Source organism: Drosophila hydei, unplaced genomic scaffold, assembly GCF_003285905.1.
Source record: "Drosophila hydei strain 15085-1641.00,03,60 unplaced genomic scaffold, DhydRS2 tig00008134-arrow-pilon, whole genome shotgun sequence".
Classification (NCBI taxonomy): Eukaryota; Metazoa; Arthropoda; class Insecta; order Diptera; family Drosophilidae; genus Drosophila; species Drosophila hydei.
This window is the reverse complement of record NW_022045843.1, coordinates 1,004,258-1,020,385: the sequence shown is the minus strand read 5'-3', so window position 1 is coordinate 1,020,385 and position 16,128 is coordinate 1,004,258. Positions and strand designations below refer to the sequence as shown.

Below are 16,128 nucleotides of genomic sequence, written 5' to 3'. Positions count from 1 at the left end.
CACGCTGAATTAGAGTATAAATAGTAGTTTCAGTAGTTGTAGCTATATAGTAGTCATAGAAATAGTAGTAGCTTTATAAATTAGTAGTAGAAATAGTAGTTGCAGTAGTAGTAGAAATAGTAAAAGCTATGTAATACTCATGTGAATAGCAGTAGCTTTGTAGCAGTAGAATTTTAGTTCCAGTAGTAGTAGTAGTTGCTATGTCCACGTTCAATAACTCTCTGTGAGTTCTAGTCAAGATTTATTGAATATAAAATATAAAATTGGCTATCAAATATGTTTTCTGCTTCCTCTATTTACTATACAAGTAGTACTCTTTTTACTACTAAAGTAAAATAGTAAAAGATAGTAAAAGTCGGAATATCGTATTTAACTTTTGTTAGCTTTAATAGTAACAAATTGTGTAAAAATCAGTTAACAAATATAACATAGATGGATTTTAATTTAGGGTATACGATCACTTAACATATTGATTGGGAGGGGATGTGCGAATGCGTGTTTGTGTGTGTGTGTGTGGGTGTGGGTGTGGGTGTGTGCGATTATATAATTATAATGTAGATTAAGGATTAGAGATATATAGATATAGATTTAGGTAGTCGATTCGTGTTGAGTGCAGTGCGTTGTGCTAGACTCGACTTGACTTAGAGCTAAAACACAATTATTAAAAGCTAAGTGCTAGAGAGGACCCTGTAGAAGACCAGTGACAGCCATAGCCATTGCTGCATGTTGCATGTGGATTGCGCATGGTTGTTGATTAGATTAGATTAGATTAGATTAGATTAGAATAGATTTTCAGAGTGCTCGATGCTGGACTAGTAGCGCTTGTAGTACTCCAGGTAGTTGCGACGTTGCGCCTCATCGCTGCGTCTCCTGGCTGCGATCTCCTTCTTCTTGATCTCGCGCTGCTGATAGACGAACAGCGGGCGAAAGACGATGGCGCGACGCTTGCGATCCCGACGACGGCTCTTGGGCTGATCGGCAGCTGCCACGGCCACCGGCTGTGGCTCTGCCACTGACTCGGAGGGCACCGAGCGCTGTGGCCGGTTCTTAAACAGATTCGTCTTGGCCGAATCGTGTGCGTAGAGCGTGCTGAGGAAATCAAAGTACGGCTTGGAGCGCAGACTGTCTGGCTGGGCCAGCGGCGAGTTGTAGCTGAACTGATTGGGCGTCTCGATGTCTAGCAGCGTGTGGGGCCCATCCTGCAGCTGTTGCGGATCTTGGGGCATCGCTGTCGCCAGGCAAACAACGCCCAGGGCCACGGCCAGGGTGTAAAACTGCGGAAACAAAACAAAACAATACGAAAATCAGTAAAACAAAGCAAATGAGCCAAATGGAAGGTGTGAATAGCGCTTGGAGGCCAGTCACCAGAGGCTAGCCACTAGCCACTAGCCACTAGCCACTAGCCTCTAGCCCCTTAGCTGTTAGCCAGTTAGCCAGTTAGAGAGTTACGTTCTGCAAACTGTTAGAACCAGTCAAGCATATGCTTTGAATTAGCATACAATAATTAATTTAATTTAAACTAACAAATATTGGTGATATAATCGCAATCAAAGTTAATTTATGTTTGCACGTAATATATTCATGATCACGAGAGAGAGTAAGACCCGAACAACTCTATCATTACCCCGCTGGATGCTAATTACAGATGGTAATACAGATGCCACCAGGCCGGCCCAACCCTTAAAGCCACATTTGAATATGCTGCGCCCTTGGCTCAGCCCAAGCCGGATGCATGTTTCGAGCATACAGTACAGTATATATATACCGTATATATATGTATATAGAGAGACTTTAATTTATGTATCACATTTCGATTTGTGTGTGTTAATAAAATTAGTCTTATTCTTAGAGGACAAATTAAAGACTAAACAAAATCAAAACCGGATGATATCTATCTTAAATTCAAACCAGCTTTCGGTGTAGGTGAATGCGCTGGCAGACGTTCAATGACAGCTCAGCTGGAGGCTAATCCAGCCAGCATATATATCGCCTATATATATATATACATATATATCTGTACAGTTATCTCCCACTTGCTAAATTCAGCTGCTGAAACACAATTAGCTCCTTTCTACGCATGTTTTTCTGTGGTTTTCTGCCACGCTGGGCGCAACAAAAAATTATATAAATATATAACATATGTTTATGCATACAGACAGATATATTATTTTATGATTCACGCTCTGAGTTCTGCATAAATTGCTTCATTGATAATAGCAAAGTTCGAGCCGCGGACATAGACAAATGTTCAGTTTTTTCGGCTAATTATGTAAATTTTACAGGCTGAACCACTTTAATTAATTGACTTTTCATGATATATGATAGCGGTTAAAGCGAAATAAAATTAAAAAATAACTCTTGAAAATACCGAGAAATAAATAACGTATCTGTATCTTTGTATCTGTATCTGTAGCTGTATCTTGGTCTCTGTAACCGGTTGCGCTTTTGTGGCTCAGGGCTAACCTATAAGATGTATAACACTTGATTTGTTTTTTCATCTTTCTATAGCTTGTGAATACCCTGTGTCCACCAGCTGCGCCAAGAATGGGTATAATAAGGAAGCGATTCGCCAGCGGCAGTCACAGCTCAATTTATAGAGTAACTATGCTAATATATGTATGGCTGGTGAGCTCTGATTAGGTGATAGGGAGAGAGGAAAAGAGGGACATTGAGAGAGGAACAGAGAAAGAGAGAGTGGGAGAAAATGAAAGAGAGATACAGATCTTTAGAGTGAAGTCAGGCGGCGAGAGATAGATAGATATGGAGTGGAACAAAGATATTAAGAAAGAGTGGGAGAATGAGTGGGAGAAAGAGTGAGATAAAGAGATAGATAGACAGAGAGAGACAGATAGAGACAGAGAGACTGAGATATTCAGAGGGAAGAACGATATGCAGAGAAAGATAGAGAGAGTGGAACAGAGATATCAAGAGATAGAGTAATATAGAGATATTCAAAGAGGGAAAGAGAGAGAGAGAGAGAGAGAGATAGATAGAGAAAACAACAGAGAAAGGTAGAGAGAGAGACAGATATTGATTGAGAGTAAGGACAGATACATATAGTTATACACAAATAACAAAGATTCAAAGAAGAGGAAGGGAAAAGTACATAGAGAGATGTATTAAGAGAGAAAGCAACAGATAGAGAAAAAAGAAACTGCTTTTCAAAAGAATTGAACTAACTTATGCAGATCTCTATAAGAATTTGTATGACGATTGACAGGCATAAAGTCTTTAGCAAAATAAGAAAATAACAGTTACAAACTAAAAAATCAGCGTGTTTTAATTAGTCTTTTATATTATAAATAATGTTTCATATATGAATATGAAATCGAAGCTGCGGCTTTAAAGCCGGCTTAAGTAAATTTGCTTGTGATATAAGCGAGGTTGAAATACTAAAATGACTTAAGATATCAATATATAAATATGTATATATATATATACATATGTAGACTGAATAAGTAAAGGGTATAGTCTTATATACAGTAAAATGTGAGCATCAATAAAAAGCCCTTAAAATGCAGAGGCCGCTTCAATGGCAATTGTTGCTCTGCAGAGCGAGTCTAATGCCTAATACCTAGACTCATTGACTCATATGAGAGTAAGCAGAAGTCTAGTTAATTAAGAGTTTGTTATTGAAACTGCTTCAAGCTGACTGCTCTTAGCAAGGCGAATCGCTGCTTCAACAAATTTTATGAGCTATGCTTGGACTTCCTTATGAAGCGCATAGAATAGTCTCAGAGTAACTCGATTGAGTTACAAATCTGAGCCGCGACAAAGGTAAAAACTAGCTCAGAATGAGAATAACTTAAGTTAGTTAAAACTGTTGTTCGACCTTGCTCAGAAGACACGAAAAAAATATTTCAAAAAAATTCAAAAATAAAAACAGAAAAAATGCAAAACAAATTTGGGTTAAGCTCAAAGTTAAAAATATATATATAGCCGCACAGATATTTGTATATACTTATATTCGACAATTAATTTTGTAAATTTGAAATGCATTTTTGATGCGAAAATTCGAAAATTTCGAAATGCTAACCAAACACGTTTGCCGTTACTCAAATCGCGAATATAATAAAATAAATAAGCGTCAGTTCGCTTCGCTTCAATACTCACTTGTTGCTTTAACGAGCACATGTTTTGTTGTGTTTCAACTATATTTAAATATATATGTATATCTTATTTTTATTGCCAGTTGCTTATCCTGAACACACTCGAAAATGCTGTTTCTCTTCTGTTCCAATTGCGCACTCGCGTTATTTATTTTCTGTTAAATTTCGCTCGTTTCACAATCTGCTGATGATAATTTATTGACTCAGTGCCTCTGTCTGCTCGGCTTATCACAACTGCTAAGCGCGACGTTCGATTATGATTTGGCTGATGTTGTCGCCGCTAAGCGTGCGCACTAACTGTTCAGAATATTTGTCACAAATTCACTTTTATATATGGCCAACAGCCTCCGCGTGCCGCCCTCGCTCAGCCAGCCAGCCAGCCAGCCAGCCACGTTAAGATACAGCCGAACGGGTTTCGTTTGGCTGCCGCTGCTGCTGTCGCACTGGTTGCTGGTGTTAAGTGTTGTCGATGTCACGAATTAGCCAAGGCGCTGCTGGCCGAGCTGGAGACAGGGACTCGCAAGTGCATGTCCAGTGCGCCACTTGAAGGCGTTGCTCTTCATAGCTCTCGCCGCGCAGCTCGATTCGATTTTGCGCTTTTGGCTGGGTCACGACACGAATTTGTTGCCTCGGAGGCGGAGGCGGAGGAGGAGGAGGCTGCGCGCACTTTCATAGTTATTATCGTGGCGCGTCTCGCTGCTATTAAACTCTTGTGCGCACCTGAAGAGGAAGCTGCAAACAAAAACAGATTTATTATTATTGCCATACGCTCGCAAAGAGGGACATTCAGCTAAGGCAAACAGTGTGCGAGGGTGGGCGAGATTTGTTTAGATAAATTACTGAAATTACTGATAAGCATCAGTAAGAGAAGTCGAAAGATAGCATATATATAGCTAACTATATCTTTGATAGACTCTTGCATAGCTAGTTATAGGAGTTAGCTCGAGTCAAGTTTCATATATCATATATAAATAGTCATATATAGTCTGAACAGAATGACTATATCTCTGTTTAGTAGAGAAAGGTACAGAGAGAGAGATAGAGAGAGGGAAAGATAGGGATAGAGATTGAGTGAGCTGATAGCAGGAGATCAGCGCTCTATGCTCTGTCTAAGCTAATAGAACTTGAGCAGAGCTGCAGAGCTGAAGGATCTCTTCAACTCAACAAGCTCGTTTCAGTATTGCAATTCTATATAGTTAGTTGTCTCTCTTATCTGCTTCCATCTGCAACAGATACTCAGTCTTTGCTGCATCAAATTTCAGCTTCTCTGCTCAATCCCTGTCAGTCTGCCGCATCGCACTGCTTCCCCTAGCGTATGTAGACGTCGCCTTTAGGTAGAAATTCCTGTTTATAGTCGATTATTGTTTGTGTCGCGCTGAAATGTTTGCTTTTCGCATTACGTTTAATTAAATCTTTCCATGACGCAGACACTAATCAAGGCAAATCAAAGCGAATCAAAGCGAATTGATGATGTCTCTCTGCGTCGCATTGCACAAGCAAAGCTGTGCAGGATTAGGGCGTGCCGTGCCGTGGCGTGGCGTGGGCGTGGCGCCTCAAAACAATACGGAAGCACAGGCAGCAGAGCTCTGAGCTGTCGCAGCTTATCGGCTAGTAAAACGGAAACCCAATTTAAAAACTTGTCTCGCTCATTAGGCAAATGATCTGAGCCAAGCTGATCCGCTTGATGACGCACAGTCGGAAAACTGTCAACACGAGCTGGCGCTGCTGCTGCTGCTGCTGCTCTTGAACATGTTATCTCAGGCGCGACGAAGGTTAAGCAACTCAAAGATACGACAATTTGGGACAGTTGACAGTGGCCAGCGATGCAGAAGCAAGCAAACTCCAATTGGAATGCAGCTTCAGAGGGCGCTCTCCGGCTGGCTTAAGCCATCCGTCCGTGGAGTACACGTGATTTATTATTCCGCTTCAAATCAAAACAAACGAACTGCACAAACTTGTCAACGCCGCTGCTCAAATGCCAGCAGCCAAATGGTATTTTGTGCATTTTTATTTTGTTAAATAAATTTAATTTAATTTAATTGATTTTTAATTAATTTCGACCGAGAGCCGGTTTCACGAAATCGTCACAAGACAAATCCAAAACAAATGTCAAAGAGTAGGCGACACTACCAGAGCATGCTCTGTCCATGAATACCCTGTAAATGCTGCGGCGTCTGCTGCTGCTGGTCAGCCTGCTTAGGAAATGATTAAGATTCCTGCGAACTTCTTCAGAAAATTAGCACAATTAGATGAGCAATTGCATTTTTGATGACATTTCGCTTGAATCATCTTTATTTCCAGCAACTAATTGAGCGAAATATGGGCTGGACCTGGGGCCCGAAGCCGAGCTGCTTCCGTAAAAAAATACCAAAAGAAAAGAAACAACATCCGAGGTGCTAAACAGAGTTCAATGTGAGTGTGAGTGGAAGTGGGACTGTGGTTGGGGCAGTAACTGGCACCGCCCGATGGGGCTGAATATTTTCACTGGATGCGTTGGGTGACGTGATTCATGCGATTTCATAAGTGATTCATTACAGCTATCGGATTTGAACCCATCTGTCAGATTGGTTAAAGTTGAGCTAGGGCAAGGCAAGAGCCAATCGTTGTTTGTTCTCTCAGCTCAGCCAATCACAAATAGATGGCAGTAGTACTGGCTGAGGTATGTTAGATTTATTGACTGTTTCACTTGACATGTCGAGCTCTGTTTATTTTCTGCAGTGTACGTCACTCCAGATCGTTCAATTATCACTTGGCAGCACGTCACAGTGGCTTAATGATGGAAATTTAATATTGCTGTGCTGATTTTGGCTTAATTAAAAACATGTTGCCATTCCATCTGGTCTGCCTGCCTGCTCGCTAATAAAACCACGTATCACTCGTTGCCTAAATTCAATTAAGGACTTTATTAGCATCACGTTGTGGAATCATTTTTATGGTTTGAATTACGCGCACTTCCATCAATTAAGTGGCAACGCTGTACAGAGTTGAGGTTGGAGCAAAACAGTTTGCATCAGCTGGAAGTTGGTTACGGGCAGCGTCGAGCATGTTTGATGTTAGATGCGAACAGGTTTCACCGCAGTTGCACAGCTACATTCAAACTGGTTTGAAGTTGGCTGCGCACAGCTCAAATTTGCTTTACCCGCACACTTTCAAAAGTAGGGAAATTTCCATGATAAAGTTTAAAAAATATTTGAATATTTATTAAATACTTGCAAGTATACGTAGTATATTTTTTATTCGTTTGTTTATTTTTTATATTGCCAATTTTTATAAATATATAAAATTTTTTGAAATGTACAACTTTCTTCAAATGCGTAACATTTTCCAATAAGTATAAGAGTAATTTGTTAATTATTTTATACATTTTATAAATGCACAAAATTATTCCAAATAATTGAAACACGCATATATACACAATATACATCAAATAATCCCAAACATATATTTGTATTTGCTGTATTTAATTTTATTTAATAATTTGAACACCCAAAAATGTAACAATAAACAAAGTACCAATGTTTTGGTACAAATGTACCAAGCCGTTCATGCACTTCCCATTGGTCACTGTTATGTTAAAATTGCTAAGAGAGCGATAACAGTGAAGATCTCTTTTATGCCCGACGAATATCGTAAGTCCCTGTTAGTATTATTTGAGTGCTGTTTTTCGTTTGCGTGCTTATTCACTTTGTTACAAAAATTGTTAGTGTCAAAATCTTTATTTTTATTTAAAAAATATACAGTGTTTAATACAGGTGTATGAGCCGGTATGTCTCAATAGTGGATTAATCGTGATCGCTTGCTTTTAACATGGGGTTTTTCTGCCATTTCTCGTTATTGCGTCCAAAGTGGTAGCATTTTTTCGTAGAAAAATAAATTTACCGATCGCGGCGTCTGTGCTTACGGTGTGCGTGAGTGTACATACATACATACATATGTACATGCATATGCATGAATACATATGGATGTAGAATTACAGCGCATATTCTGTGAGTTTCGCTGCTGCTGCTGCTATTATTATTCGGTCTTGACAAACACAAAACACATTTTAATATTTAACTAATATTAATAATTCGCACACACGTAATCGCAATGCCAGCTCGTCTGGGTATATTGCCTATTTTATTTCGATTCGCAATTCGCAATTGGCAATTTCATAAAGGAGCAAAGCACGCACACTCATGCACACAGAGAAACACACTCACTTATAGACTTGCTTTGAATATGCTTTTCACTGCCGCAATCATTTCATAATTTCCCCTCTAAACACTCGCTTGCTGCTGCTCTGCAACACGTTTTATGGCAAAGGGTATGTGCGCGTCGTTCATATCGTGATGAAAAGAACCGAAATTTTTAGCTGCTATAATATTTTTTTTGACTTTTATTTTGTTGCTCTTTGTGTGGATGCTCTCTTGTTACTGTTGTCGTCGCTGCTGCTGCTGGTGCTGCTACTTCTGCTGTTGTTATTGTTATTATTATTATTTGTGTGTGTGTGTGTGTGTTGTTACTGTTGCTTTCGGTTGCGATTAGAATTAATTGACAAATGGCAAAAAAAAAACACAAAAGAGAGCAACAAATGTTGCTTTTGTGCTTTGCTCATGCAGCAAAAGCAATAAAAGCAAAATCAAAAGCACGCCAAAAAGGAACGGCAATATCAGTTGGCATTGGTAACTGGCAAGCGGTGAATAAGCGAATATATTATAAATAAATGTTCAAACAGAACCAAATAGCAATCATCTTAGCCTCCGCAGAGTTCGTCGACCTACCAACGACAACAACAACAACAGCAACAGCAGCAGCAAGTTATAAAAATAAAAACTATAAAAACAAAAGAGAATAGTGTCAAGCCAGAAGTAAGTAGGCATAGGCATGGCTACATAGAGACCGCACAAGCGAAATTCACACCTGTTACACGCGCACAGGGCTCAGTTATGTTATGTTATGTTATGTTAACATTTTAACCCTGCATTGGCCCTGTACCTTGCAGTTGGGCACTGTTAACAGTTGCTGTAAACTGATCTTGACTGTTGACCCTGTACACAAATTAACCCTTGGGTGGCTCCCCTGAAAATAATCATCTATTATTTCTTTTATACATCTTGCAGTTTAATAACAGAATAAGAAGAAGATATATCTATAATGGCCTCTGTATCACAAAGCAAAAGACAAAAAATGTCTGAACCACAAGGTGTGGAGGATATTGTACCAATAAACTATAAGGAACTGGATATTATTGGCACAGGTATGTTCATGCTGTTATTAAATAATTTTCTAAAATTTTCAATTACACGAGTCAGTGTTAAATACTGTTGATTAATTAATCGTATGTCAGGTAACAGATCTTTCGTGCAAGCCTAACAAACAGTTGTTATTCATTTTGGCAGCCATAGCAAATGCATTTATAAGGGGAAATACTGGGTTCTCAGTCAAATTTCAACTGCAGAAACCCCTTCCAAGACAGGAAAAATATGGGATTACAAATATTGTTGCATACTTTCAGGTCGACAAAACCACGTGCATCTGAATTGGAAAAGAAACTAAAAAGTAAATATTGAAATTGGTTTGTCAGGTACAACGGCCAGATAAGAACTAAGCAAACAATCCAAATTTTATCGCACTGTGCATCTTCTTTCTTTTAAGAATTCCAAAATAAATCAATTACGTCACAGAGCTGAGATTGAGTACAGGACTGCTAAAAGATGTTCGCTTAGAGCATGAAAATGATATATATGTGCATACATATATGATAATCAATAAATATGTGTATATATGTGTTAGGGGTACGAACGTGTGTAGAACGACTGGTCGATAGGCATGGCAACAATGGGTTAACTTTCACCTTAACTGTCTGTTGCGAAAGCAGATTGAGTTACATTTTAAGAGATTTCTGGAAGATAGTTAAGTAAGTGCTTCTCCTCCCCCCCTCCCCCTGCCACTCCTCTTGCTACAGACAAAAAACAAGTTAAACCCATTTTTGAAAGACATTGAAAACAAAATGTGTCTGCTTTTGTTGCTTTATTTTGTCATGCTGCCTTTTCGCATTCATTCAATTATTGCCTCTTGCTTTTACGCGTTTTGGTTTTTCGGCTTTTGCTGCGTGTTGTTGTTGGTTTTGATTTTGTGCACAGATGTGACAATTGAAAGAGAGGGCAGAAGACTAAAACGAGTCGTCAAAAAATAGTCGACTGAGTGTTTTTTGTTGTTGTTCCGTTTCCCAGAGTTCCCGTGTTTTGTTTTTTGTTATTATAATTTTTATTGTACTGCATTGTTGTGTGCTGAATGTGAACCTGGCCTTGTACTTGACTTTTGCAGCGAGCAGTAGTAGCAACACCAGCTATAGAAATATGTGTGCGAGTCATCAAATCAAAATCGGTGACATGCGGAACATATCGAATGCGAATGTCAACCAAAATAGAAAAACTCCCACGCCGCATGCCAACTGACTAAATGCCGTGTTCTTTGCTCTCTTTTGCTCTGTCTGCTTGCCTGGATGGCTTGGCCCATTCGGTCATAAATTTCTGGTGACAGAATTTAGTCTTTCTGAATTTGATTCGATTCTTGTCAGACATTTCTTCATCGCGCGAGCTCTCCCTCTTTCTATGTCTACGATACTCTGTCTCTCTCACTGCTACTCTCCCACGCTCTCATTCGTTTTCGGCAACAAAGATATCACCAAAAATCAGCCGGTTTGCTTATCAACACAGCTGACGGCATGTTTTCAGTGTATTTTGTTTTTGTTTTTTCCTTTTCTTTTCTTTCGTTTGCTTTCTGTTTTAGGTTCTAGGTCTGGGTTCTGGCAGGCATTTGCAATGTACATATTTGTGTGCGAAATTTCTAGTTCATAGCATTGGCAAAAAAATCCAAAGCTATATACATATGAATGTATATATATACATACAACTAAATTCACTTGCTCTTATCTGCTGCTTGCTCTGTCCATTTGGTTCCTTTGCGTTTTGCAATTTACTTTTATTGTCTTTTTTCTTTGACAGAGCTATAACTGTAATCTATTTATGCATGTTTGCGTGTTTGTGTGTGACCTATTTACTGTTAACACAACTGAGTTTCGCCAACATTTGCATTAACATTAACATTTACATTGTCTTTACAGGCGCCTATGGTACCGTTTATCGGGCACGCGACAATCTAACAGGCCAATTCGTGGCTATTAAGAAGGTGCGCATTGCACTCACTGAAAACGGAGTGAGTGCATCGACGCTGCGAGAGATTTCCCTGCTGAAGCAGCTAAACACATACGATCATGCGAACATTGTTAAGTGAGTAACTGCATACACATACTGCTACATTTGTGTTATCTGGGTGGCGCCCCACTATTTGTTCACTAACTTAAAAAAGTCGTCACGTTACGTGCTGCGAACAGATTACAGACAATGGCAATGGCAATGGCTTGTGTGTGTGTGGGTGTTTATTTTCGCACACTCAAATGGAACTCTACGGTTATTAGCAACTCTCTTGTGTTTATCTTTCTGCTTTACTGCTTGCTTTTCGTCAACTGACCTACAACAGTCGCTAAAACAAGCGTAAATGCAACGGACACAGCGACAGAGTTGCATTCCACCCCCAATACAAATGTATGCGCACTCTCACTCACACACATGCACACGCCCATTGGCACAGTGGCATGTGCATGTTATTAAAGCAAACGTCAAACTAAGTGGCGCCTGCTTGCCCTGCTGCTGCTGATAACGGCGTCGCAAATGTTATTTGCAACAACATTAGCAACGACAGCAGCAACGACAGCAGCAACAAACAACTAATCTATTGCCATGGAATTTAGCCATTCAAAGAAGCTCTAAATTGCCAGCTTTGTTTACAAGTAAAATTAACTTATACTAAAATGTTGCGTTTGCGAAAAATACTTTGCAACGAACCTAATTTTATATGCATCACTAGCGGCGGCGTTGGGTACTACTCATTCTCAAACTCGCTCAGTACTAAAAATGTCGGTCGACTCACTCAACCAGATGAATATCTGGTTATTCCGCTCGACTCTCAGCTACGGTATTACGATCAAGAGTAAATGAGTACAGATAAATGCTACGATTTATTTAACAGTGACATAAATGACTCTTATCGTCAAAGAGCGCACAGCAGAAACTTAACTCTGCTGCTCTTCAATTCGATTAAGCGTTTTGTTCATTTCTTTTGTGCTGAGCGTAAAATGCTTACTGAATTGTTTAAAAGTAAATAAATCTATGTGTATACATTTCTTTTGACTGCACAACAATTTTTAGTGATAAATATGATAAATCTATAATATAGTGCCTAAAAAAAATTTTTTTTCTATATTTCTAAATTTATAAATAAATATATAGGAATTTGGCATTTAAATTAACAGTCATTCAAAACTGTTAGCTAACAGAATGTTAGAAAAAGACTCTCCATATTGAACTTGGGGCACTGCTGTTATTCACTCTTCGTTCCCCAGCGTGCGTGCTCTTGATCGAAAGCTGTAGAGTTTTAGTAAATTGTATGAGTGGAGTGTTTTTGTAGTACGCCAAATGTCCGCAGCATGGCGCACCATATATAGACTCGGTTTCTCCATAGCGCACACACTTACACAACCGACAAATTCTCCAAATGCACATATACACATTTAACACTTATAATTTCCCCACCATACACTACAACAGCACACATTGATATGCTATAATTTCCCCAATCAACAGACTGTTCGAAGTATGCCAGTTCTTGGAACGAGATGGCAAATTGCTGATTCTGCTTATATTTGAGCACTTAGAACAGGATCTATCTGACTTGATAGAAGCTTTACCACAATCCGGCATGTCGCCCCTAAATGTGCAGGTAGACAGTATTAGATAAATTGCAATATGTTTTAAAATTAATTAAAATTGATATGCATTGCAGCGCTTGGCTCGCGAGCTGTTAACTGGCGTGGACTTTCTGCATGCCAATCGCATTATTCATCGGGACTTGAAGCCTCAAAATCTGCTCGTCTCATCACAGGGTCATTTGAAAATCGCAGACTTTGGTTTGGCCAAGACGTACGGCGTGGACATGAAACTCACCTCAGTGGTGGTCACCCTGTGGTACAGGGCGCCCGAGGTGCTGCTTGCCCAGGGCTATAATAGCGCCGTCGACATCTGGAGCGCTGCCTGCATCATCTTCGAGATGTTCAACCGCAAGCCCCTCTTCCCGGGCAACTCTGAGAAGAATCAACTCGATCGCATCTTCGAGTGGGTTTGCCCATAGCTGAGCGCTTGTGTGTGTATTTATTCAGCTGTTCTTATTGCAGACTTACTGGGCGTCCGACGGAGCAGCAGTGGCCAAAGAGCATTTGCATTACGAGGGAACATTTTCCACCCCGCGCTCGCAAGCGACCCTCCGACTTCTGTCCAGACTTATGCGAGTTCGCTGATGATTTGCTGAATGTAAGCACTCGCTTCACTCCATGTATTTATTCATTAACTAATCTCTTTCATATCTGCCTTAGCAAATGCTTTCGTATGATCTGCATCAGCGTCTCACTGCGTTGGAGTGCTTGAATCACGATTACTTCCAGCAGGAGCCACTGTAAGGGCTGTTTTATAGTCCACAAATCCAAGCGATATGCTGCAATGTTCCTTTTCTTTATATATAACTTTCCCAGATATATATATATCTATTTTTTTTTATTTGTATCAATCCTTATATATACATATATTGTTAATTGTAAAGGTTTTTGATTTTTGTTAATCAACTGCAGTAAAACGGAGCTCGAGGATTGCGAGATCCTTTCTAAAATGTGATACATCAAGTTCAGGACTAGAGACGTGCTCAGGCATATATCCTATATATATATGATCAATATATATACCACGTATACATAAATAAATATATTCAAAATTGCGCTGTTCGTAATACCTGTACAACACCACTATATATACATGCATAAATATATAATTATAAATATACTATATTTACAATATTTTTATACATACACAAAGCGTTATTGGTAAATTTTAAATATTTGCTGTAAGCGATTGAAAATAATGCATTTAATAAAGAATTGAAATTCACATTCAAATAAGGCGCGCACTTATCCAGTCTTATACGTGTGGTACTTTTAATGTTAACAGAGCTGGCATTTACTCTTAATATAAGAGCTGAAATGTTAGTTCCAGTGCTGTAAAGCGCTGCAAGTCAGCACTGTTATTTACGATATGTTATTTAACATTGCTCGTAAGTGAGATCATTATAAGAGTTGCTGCGCTGTTAACTAACAATTGTCAATGTATTGGCATAGCCAGGGTTGCATAGCTTTAAAAATGTATTTTCTACAAAGTATTGTTCAAATTTCTTTGGCTTTCGTGGAATGTACACATTCACATAAAAATATCACTTTAAGACTTAGGCTAGGCCAACAATTATATAAAAGATCAAGGGCAGCACCAGATTGTCCACCTGATCGGTAAATGCCTCAACTAGAGCCGAATTAAGCGTAGCAAAGACAGTGGCAAACCACTTTGCCTGCGTCATGACGACGATGCCGCTCAGCTGCAGCAGCCCAACGGACATCAGAATGGACAGCACAAAGGCAACGGTGCCCTCCAAGGAACGATTAGAGTCTGCAAAGAAATATGATTACATGCTGTATTTAAATATATATTTGGTATACTTACTGGTCCACTTATTGCGTCCGAACTTGGAGCCCAGCACGCTGGCTGCCGTATCACCCACACCCACGGTCAGGATGCCTGACAAGAGTAGCAGTAGCGGACTATCCTTCTGGGCTAGCAGACAGGGACAGGGCGTCAGCCAGATGGGCAGCGCACAGCCAATTAGCAAGCAGAAGGGCGTGAGTGCCAAGCCACCTGCGTCCTTCTCATCCTTGAATGAATCGAAGGCCTGCGCTAGAGTCGCTGCAAATGGCGGTATCTGCAGCAGACGCAGCAGCTCCAGCACCACAAATATGGCCAAGGCAACGCCCGTGGCAAGGTAGAGCAGGGCGCACTGATAGACTAGGCCGGGCACAAAGACTAATACAATGAGCAGATGGAAGACCTTGCGGACGCGAGTGCTCGCCTGCGTGGAGTTCCGTAGCTGCCAGCTGACGGTGCCGCAGGTGATGGCGACGAACAGCAGATCGCACAGAATGATGAGCAGCTAGGCGAGAGGGAGAGATTACTTCTATCGAATATCATCTAGAAAAGTCTCACTCACTCGCAGCGGATCCTTGAATAGGAATTCCAGTAAGGCGATCAGCGGAAGTGGGCGGGTCACAGGTGCACAGGTCACAGCCACCAGCAGCAACGCCATCAGCATATAGAATAGCAGCGTCTTGCGCATAAATCTCACTAAGTACAGCGACAAACAGACAAGCAGCAGACAGAGCAGAGCACTTATCATTATGTCATTTAGTTGATTGAAATCGGTCGACGGCAGCGTCCAAATGCGGAAAATGGCATTCAGGCCGAAGAGCAGCACGCCCTGCACCATGATTGCAGCTTCTCCGAAAGTAAATGTCCTGGGCAGACCACGAAACAGTCTGACATAAACATGCTGATAGACAAAGGTAACAAGTAGTCCAGCAGGTAGAGCGATTGGCCAGCTTCTGTCCACACAGAAACTGCACACAATGCCTGGCAACAGGTGGCTCAGTGCGAACTTAATATAGGGTCCCGTCTCTATGTATGAAGTCAGAAGAAACGAAAGCGTTCTTAGGCACATTCCAATTGCGGCCGCAATCAAAAGCCGATGCACTTCGTCCGATGGGCCACATGCTGGCTGTGTATGCAAATAGCTGGTGACGAGTGCTGCGGGCAACAGCAAACTTAGCCAGCCGCCTGTCGAAGCCAAGGGTCTAAACACACAATTGAACGAATTTATAAATAAAACAAAATATAGCTCTGTTTACCTGGGCAAAAGTCGCTCACGCATATTTCAATATATAAATCTGTTATGCAGCACTTGAAAGGGGTGGTGAGTAATCTAGTAATCCAACTATCGATAACAATATCGCTCCACCGCTGTTAAGCTTAACATTTGTCTAGTGTGGTGG

General features: G+C 40.4%; 3 protein-coding genes across 3 annotated transcripts; 1 reads left to right on the top strand and 2 right to left on the bottom strand.

Annotated features, from left to right (window-relative positions):
- Positions 1-452: 452 nt before the first annotated feature.
- LOC111593567 lies at positions 453-4,421 on the bottom strand. The gene is made up of 2 exons (XM_023306429.2): positions 4,114-4,421; positions 453-1,274 (listed from the first exon to the last, which is right to left on the bottom strand). The coding sequence occupies exons 1-2, from the start codon at positions 4,132-4,134 to the stop codon at positions 813-815; spliced, it is 483 nt and encodes a 160-aa protein (XP_023162197.1). The 5' UTR covers positions 4,135-4,421; the 3' UTR covers positions 453-812.
- A 3,147-nt stretch (positions 4,422-7,568) lies between these two features.
- LOC111593550 (cyclin-dependent kinase 4) lies at positions 7,569-14,040 on the top strand. The gene is made up of 7 exons (XM_023306404.2): positions 7,569-7,873; positions 9,212-9,348; positions 11,218-11,383; positions 12,797-12,932; positions 12,996-13,324; positions 13,384-13,519; positions 13,582-14,040. The coding sequence occupies exons 2-7, from the start codon at positions 9,246-9,248 to the stop codon at positions 13,663-13,665; spliced, it is 954 nt and encodes a 317-aa protein (XP_023162172.1). The 5' UTR covers positions 7,569-7,873; positions 9,212-9,245; the 3' UTR covers positions 13,666-14,040.
- Positions 14,041-14,390: 350 nt separating this feature from the next.
- Positions 14,391-16,046, bottom strand: LOC111593566 (dolichol kinase). The gene is made up of 4 exons (XM_023306428.2): positions 15,985-16,046; positions 15,291-15,930; positions 14,750-15,233; positions 14,391-14,695 (listed from the first exon to the last, which is right to left on the bottom strand). Exons 1-4 carry the CDS (start codon positions 16,005-16,007, stop codon positions 14,478-14,480), a joined length of 1,365 nt encoding a protein of 454 aa, XP_023162196.2. The 5' UTR covers positions 16,008-16,046; the 3' UTR covers positions 14,391-14,477.
- Between the last annotated feature and the right edge of the window lie 82 nt (positions 16,047-16,128).